General features: G+C 44.0%; 1 protein-coding gene across 1 annotated transcript; it reads left to right on the top strand.

Annotated features, from left to right (window-relative positions):
- Nucleotides 1-3,315: 3,315 nt before the first annotated feature.
- Nucleotides 3,316-7,215, top strand: LOC120571776 (zinc finger BED domain-containing protein 4-like). Its single transcript, XM_039820868.1, has 3 exons — nt 3,316-4,665; nt 4,907-5,085; nt 7,085-7,215. The coding sequence occupies exons 1-3, from the start codon at nt 3,977-3,979 to the stop codon at nt 7,213-7,215; spliced, it is 999 nt and encodes a 332-aa protein (XP_039676802.1). The 5' UTR covers nt 3,316-3,976.
- Nucleotides 7,216-7,506: the final 291 nt, after the last annotated feature.

Below are 7,506 nucleotides of genomic sequence, written 5' to 3'. Positions count from 1 at the left end.
ATTATTACTGCTCGCCGACCCGGGACATCATAACTCTGTGGCTGATGCTTTGTCTCGCTTTCATTTTCAGACCTTTTGGAGCCTCTGCCCGGCAGCCTGGCCTGTACCAGTAGTGCTACCGTCTCTCCGCCAGCTAGCAGTGTATTGATTCCTAATCCCGTTGATGCTTATTTAGTAGCCGGCAGGGCAGTATATGAGGAAAGGCTTAGCTGTGTCTACTCTGAAAACATATGATTTTGCGTGGTGTACTTTTGCTTTATTCTGTGTGTCTATTGGTGTCCCCTTAAACCTGTTCTCCTTACTAGTGTTTGTGCTTTTATTTGTTATTGTACTGATACTGCGTCACTTTAAACCCCAATATACAGGGGGTTACTGGCCGGCATCCAATTTAATATCAGGTGTTATGATCCATCGTTTCCTAGCTTATTTTCTGCCCGGCTGTTAAACTAATTTTGAAGGGTATCAATAAAGCTCACCCTTCTTCCCCGACCATAGGCAACCTATTACTTTGGGTATATTGCATAAATTGGTGGGTGTTCTTAGGCAGGGGGTATTTTCCGTATACTGACATGTTACTTGAGGCTGTGTTTATGGTTGCTTTCTATGCTTTCCTTAGGTGCGGGGAATTCACTACGCCAGTCAAAATCATTCAACTCCAGTAGAGATATTACATTCTCTGATCTGGTATTTCATGCTAGTCATTATTGCTTGAAACTTAAGCATTCTAAAAGGAGGCGGCCTGTTCTATTGTGGTTGCTCGCACAGACTCACAGTTCTGTCCATTCAAATCTATGATTAGTTATTTGTCACTTAGACCACGCACTGATTCCCTCGCTCCACTCTTTCTGATTCCTGGGTTCTTCCCTATGCATAGATGTTGGTTTAATCAGCAGTTGAATGCAGTCCTCCTCAAAGCTAAGATGTCCACCCAGCATTATTCTGGGCATTCATTTAGAATAGGAGCTGCTACTACGGCGGCTAATCAGGGCATGTCGAGGACGTCTCTGCAACAACTGGGACGATGGTCATCCTCTGCCTACGCATCCTACATCCGTCCGGATGTCGATAACGTTCTCGAGAACCAGAGATCCCTGAAACCATAATGGTGGGTATGCTTGCATATAACTGGTGGTGGTGTATTTTGTGGGCTTCTGTCAGTCTTATCCATTGTACGCATCATGCGCTGTCAAGCTGCTTATACCTGCATCGGCCGTGTGCATCAGGCTTCAGGCATAATAGCCTAATGCGTGGCTCTTGAACCGGCTTGGGTGCCTGTTATTGCATGATGTTGCAAACGGCTGTGTGCCTCGTTACATCTGTAGTTACATTTATTATTTTGCCTTTCTTATTTTTCCCCTTCCCATTGCCGATTTTATTTGCCTTTCTTATTTTGCTTTTAGTTCGCCACTGTTCCCGTGGCAGATTTTTATTTGCCTTTCTTATGTTCCGTCCGGCCGGGCGGCTGAGGTTTGGTTTTGCTCCGGCAGTTGCCGAGTTTTGGTTTTACGGCTGGCCCGTCTTTTTATTGCCTTTCTTATTTTGCATTTATTTTCACAGGTCTATTGCTGTGGATGGGCAAGATCCATGGTTTACTATTTTGCCCGGTTCGTATGCGAGGTTTGGTTTTGCATTCGGTGGGCACCGAATTATTTTTATTTCATATTTATTTTGCCGGTTGGTATGCCGAGGTTTTGTTTTGCTTACACGGCGAGGTGCCGAGTTTTAATTTGATTAGGCTGTGGCCGAAATTTTTATTTTCATGGTGTGGGCAGTAATCTTTCTGCTTTTGGTAGGCTAGTTATTGTACTTTTATGTCAACTTTGCTTTCTCGTTCGTCTGCAGAGTCCTGCGGCTCATGAGGTATGTATGCGCCAACTAGTTTTCTCACTAATTGTCCTTTTGGGGGATTTGTTTGGGTTCCTTAAACCCTTTAGGATATTTGGGTTCGATGGAGTCCAATCTCCAGAGACTCGTACATTTACATGTTGTATGTACAATAAATATGTTCATAATTGCAAAGAAGTCTCTCCTGATTGAAATGAAGCTCAGCGTAAATTCTTAAAGGAAGACTTCATTCACTTTTCCATCACTCATAATGATAAGCTGTTTCCGCGATGCGTCACTGGTCAGTAGTAATCAGAACAGCTGTGTTGTTGTTAGTTAAACCAATCAGGGATCGACCATTTGTCGACGAGCCTATCACAGCTTGATACCCTGCTTTAAATCTGCTCTCTCTTCCACGGTTGGCAGTTGTCGTTTCAGGAAATAGAGTGCGTCCCGCCTCCTCCCCTTCTGCCACCGGTGGTCACGCCCTCGGACCTGGGTTGCATCTCGGCTTGGCTGTTGATGGTCCCTCTATTTATTCTCCACCACCAGTGTCTGGACTCCATCAGGGGATTTGTTTGGGTTCCTTAAACCCTTTAGGATATTTGGGTTCGATGGAGTCCAATCTCCAGAGACTCGTACATTTACATGTTGTATGTACAATAAATATGTTCATAATTGCAAAGAAGTCTCTCCTGATTGAAATGAATACTTTGATATAAAGTGCTCATATTATGCTCATTTTCAGGTTCATAATTGTATTTAGAGGTTGTTCCAGAATAGGTTTGTGTGGTTTAATTTTCAGAAAACATCATATATTTGTTGTACTGCACATTGCTACAGCTCCTCTTTTCACCCTGTGTGTTGAGCTCTCTGTTTTAGCTACAGAGTGAGACATCTCACTTCTGTTCCATCTTTGTTGGGAGTCGCACATGCACAGTAAGTACTGCTAGCTTTTCAGTTGCAGAGTATGAGGGAGTGCCACGCTAGCAGCTAGGCGAGCATTATAACGTGTAATGTAACACATAATGTGTTACAAAGTGACGCATGTTTGTCTCTGAAGTAAAGGCTGGACTACAATAGAGCTGTTTGGAGCAGTTTGTGAACAGTGTTTTCTCTGGAAGATGGTAAGTCCCTTTGGGGTGGACTTTGGGCTTTTTCACTTTGTAAACCTATAATGTTAGGGATGGGGCCGATCCGATCCAGTATCGGTATCGGGACCGATACCAGCGTAATTCACGTATCGGATTTTCCCGATCCAACCTGCGGAGATTTCCGATATCCATGAGCCATGTCTGCGCTTTAATGTTGTCTGCTGAAATGACTCCAAAAGCGATTCCTGTCGGCTAGTCTGCTAGCTGACTGCAAACTGTGGAATGGATTTCCTGAACGGAGGCGCGGCTCAATGAGACACAGAGTTATGAGACACGCCCCCGTTCAGGAAATCCATTCCGCAGTTTGCAGCCAGCTTGCAGGACAGCATTGAGCAGCATTGTGGCTAGCCAACATGTCCGCTGTGTGGAAATATTTCACACTGGAAACACTGCAGAGCAAGACAGCAAAATGCAACGTTTGCAAAGCAGTTATTCAAAGAGGCGGAAGCTCCCTCGCGTCTTACAACACAACTAACGCAATCAAACACTTAAAAAAGCACCACGTTAAAGAGCACAAGGATTTTTTAGCCAGTCGGCAGAAAGACAACGGGAGCCGTCAGGAATCACTTCTGGAGTCATTCCAGAAGCAAGGTAAACTCCAGGCAGACAACGTAAAGGCTAAAGGGATTACCAAGAAGATGCTCAACTTCACCTTACTCGACCAACCGTTATCCATGGTGGAAAACGTTGGATTTCGCAGCCTGATTGAACACTTGCAGCCACGGTATGGTTTAACATCCTGGAGATATTTATCAGAGACAGCGCTACCTGAACTATACAGCCGAGTGTCAACCAAGTTAGCTGAGAAGTTGAAAGGAGTTCCAGCCGTGAGCTTTACTACAGATATTTGGACTTCAGATGTTTGCCCAATGTCGCTGATAAGCCTCACAGTGCACTGGGTTGACTCAGATACACATGCCCTCTGTAGTGCGGTGCTTCAGGTAAAAAAGTGCAGGGGTTCACACAACTGAGCTACAATCGCAGCCTCCATTACAGAGATGTTAAATCAATGGGAGATCACTCTGGAAAAAGTGCTTGCCATTCTACGGGAAAATGCACGTAATATGAAGGCTGCGATGGAAGACTTGGCAGTTCCTAATTTGGGCAGTTTTACTCACCCGCTGCAGCTCGTTGTGCACGAGGGACTAATGTCACAACGCAGCGTTAGTGATGCATTAGCAAACAGCACGAAGATCGTTGCACATTTCAAGCATTCACAACTCGCACAGTCTTGCTTGGAAGACCTGCAGCATGAAATGCAAGGTGCGGGAACCACGACCACCCCAACTCGTCTTGTTCAAGTTGTTCAAACAAGATGGAACAGCTCCTTCTATATGATCAAAAGTCTTCTGAAAGAGAAGCGACCTCTCTGTGCATATGCTGCCGACCACAACTTGCCGGCAACACTGTCAGCAAACGAGTGGGGTTTGCTGGAAAAAACAGTAACAGTGCTGGAGCCCTTTGAGGAGTTAACCAGGAAAATCAGCTCAGCGAACTCCACTGCAGCCGACGTAATCCCAGCCATCACCGTTTTAACATGCCTGCTCGCCAAGGAGAACGGTACGGACAGCGGCATCAAAACAATGAAAAGCACGCTCCTCCAGGCTGTCAGCAGGCGATTCAGCAGCATCGAAAGTGAACCCCTCTACGCTGTTGCCACTTTAGTGAACGCTCGATACAAGGATAGGTGAGTCATCTTTTTATTAATGCCCTATTTATTAATGTTGGCTAAGTTTTAAAATGGAAAAAGTTAAATCCTGCTAAACAAAAACTACATGTTGATTGATTGTTAATGTGGCATAAAAATGAATTGGATAAGGGGAGGTGTGTGTGTCTGTGTGTCTGTGTGGCTGTGTACATGCATGCAGGCTGGGTTCTTGCAGCAGCAACAAATAAGTTGTACTCAACCTATTTAATTTTTGTGACAGGTTCTTTATGGGTGAAACTGCCAGGAGGGCGAAGGCTCTCCTGACACAAGAGCTTGAGAAGATGGAGCAAGCACTGCTCAGGGCATCAGCTGATGAAGCAGGGGCAACAGAGGCAGAGCCAGCAGAAAAGGTCGCTCGCATAGAAGCTGGTCCAAGTACTAGTTCTCCTACAAGCACAAGTAAGAGCAGCTTCAGCAGTCTGTACGACAGAATTCTGGAGGAGCATGATGAACCTGCAGGAGGTACCCAGGCAGCGGTTATCCAAATGAAAATGTTTTGAAAGAACCCACGATGGGCGAGAAAGGCAGCCCTTTCCAGTACTGGGCAAACAACCATGCTCGCTTTCCTCTCCTTGCTGCTGTTGCAGTAAAGTTCCTGAGTGCCCCTTCAACCAGTGTGGAAAGCGAAAGACTGTTTAGCACGGCATCCAATATTGTGGATGAAAAGAGGAATCGCCTGACAGCAGAGAAATGCTCATATTCCTCAAAAAGAACCTGCCGTTAACTTTTTGAGGAGTCATTTACTTTTTATTGTTTTCTTTTGAAGAATAGTTAGACTCTGGCGTTAAGCTTAATCCATCTTCAGTGCCAAACCTCCTACTGTACTTGATTTGTGCTGTTCAGATGCATACTGTTTTATTGATAGTGTGTGTAAGATGTTTACACTTGCACTTTTCTTATATTTCAAGTATTTGACATTTTGGGAATGTAATAATAACAATTGACATGACAATCAATTTGAAACAGTTGCATATTTGTTTTCAGAATGGGATTTTTCCTGTTAACAGGATTTCCTGTTTTTCTGACTTCCTTTTGACCAAAATACTACAGTGCCCATGGTTATTGTAATAATGAAGGAACATGTCACCCAGTGCAACAGTGCGGCTTACTGTTGTGTGTTTTTAATAGTTTTTAGACAAACATAAAGCTCTATGGCACGGAGGACAAGCTACGGTATATCAGACAATACTTGTTTAAAGAATTAATACATTAATGCTTTGGTCTTTTCATGGGATTTGTCAATAACAATATAGAATATTGTTTAATGCAAGAGATAATTGGAAAAGAAATAAGGGAAAGCTCTTGTTGCTTTTGATGAGAAGGGAAATAAAACCTTGAAAACTTCAATGCTCCAAAAGTGACAAACAATACTGTTGTCCTTCCAGGATTTTTAAAGCTCCTCTTGGTACAGTAAAATAAATAACGGGTGAGGATGAGAGATGAGGGCATACCCTCGAGGAGTTAGAGAGAGAGAGGACTTATGATCTCTGGGGAAACAAAAGACAACAATTCAGAGCTCAGAGGGATTTGGAAGGTCTCGGGCTCAGCAGCATTTTCTGCTGCCTGTCACAGTGCTGATCAGCCAGGTTCCACTAGAATTCTCAAACCAGACTGTTGCACTCTGCTTTAAGAAAAAAACTAGTTTGTTCAACATGTTTTCATATTAACACATTTATTTGTATCTGCATGTGACAGCCAGTGTGACATTATGATAGGGCAGCCACATTTTTAATTAACCCATGTTTATTAGCTGACTGGAGACCATAAGACACATGGTGTCCCCTTCTGTCGTGCTTTTGTTTGAAATCAATTAATTTTGGTAATTGAAGCATACAGTAGTTCTTAGGCCATGACTGACACCTGGGGTTTTCTTCTTAATTACTCAGCAGTCTAGTCTGGAGCCACTAAAGCATCCTGCAGTACAGATAGGACTGTAAATTGTTCCTGTCCTGACTTGAAACACAGTTGAAGGCAGGCAGCCGGGCGAGATCACCGACAGCCACCGGAGTCGATGTGATTAACTGTCATTTAACTGGCACATGTCTGCTTTGTTCCACCGCCACTCTGGGTGTAAGGGGTGACCCCCTGATGGTAATACAGTCCCTGCCTTTAAATTATGAACCTCCAAGGGCTGTCACTCACTGTGGCTGCCTTTGCTTTAAAAGGTTTTTATTAAAGACTGAGGACTTCTGAAATAAGTGTGCGAGGTCTGATGTGGAGAAAAATAAGGGACATTTTAGTGATATTTGGAGCTGACATTTAAGAGTGGTTCATCTTGGTTTTTTGTTTCATTATAAATAGGGATTTATTGTGTGTGTTAAGTAAGCCAGAGTGATTTTCAATGCATCGGCTCACTTCACCTTTAGGGTTCATTCGCTTTCTGTTGTCATTTCTGCAGCCTGCCTCGAGCTCCGACTGTTGCCATTGCCACCAGCTGTGACCCAGGCCCCCAGGAAGTGTGCTGTGCTTTCAAGCAAATTGAACATAGTGGCCAAAAGGTGGAATTGCAACTCCCGTCCTGTCACGTGATGCCCAAAAAGAGTTTTTCCCATAGACTTGACTTCACTATAGCATGTACAGGCAAAAGTTAGGCCATGACTGACACCTGGGGATTTCTTCTTTATGAATATTCATGAAGCTTATGGTGCTTTATGTTCAACAAAGGGTTGAAAGCACACTGAATTGCTATTCCTTGAGTCTTTTTCTTTAAAAGTCCAATATGTAATACTGACAGCTAGGATTTAAAATAGTTACTGCAGTCCAAATTCAAAATACTGGACAGAGTCATCGCCCAGGCCCCCTCCTCCCCTGACTGGGAGT

The sequence above is a fragment of the Perca fluviatilis genome, chromosome 13, assembly GCF_010015445.1.
Source record: "Perca fluviatilis chromosome 13, GENO_Pfluv_1.0, whole genome shotgun sequence".
Lineage (NCBI taxonomy): Eukaryota > Metazoa > Chordata > Actinopteri > Perciformes > Percidae > Perca > Perca fluviatilis.
Note: the sequence above shows the minus strand (reverse complement) of the source record. Positions and strands in the feature narration are given on the sequence as shown.

Excerpts from the sequence above, each read along its gene's own strand:
- LOC120571776 (XM_039820868.1), top strand. The coding sequence starts at position 3,977 with ATGTTAAATCAATGGGAGATCACTCTGGAAAAAGTGCTTGCCATTCTA. Across the intron at positions 4,666-4,906 it reads AACGCTCGATACAAGGATAG|GTTCTTTATGGGTGAAACTG; the intron begins GTGAGTCATCTT and ends TTTTTGTGACAG. Across the intron at positions 5,086-7,084 it reads TAGTTCTCCTACAAGCACAA|CCTGCCTCGAGCTCCGACTG; the intron begins GTAAGAGCAGCT and ends TCATTTCTGCAG.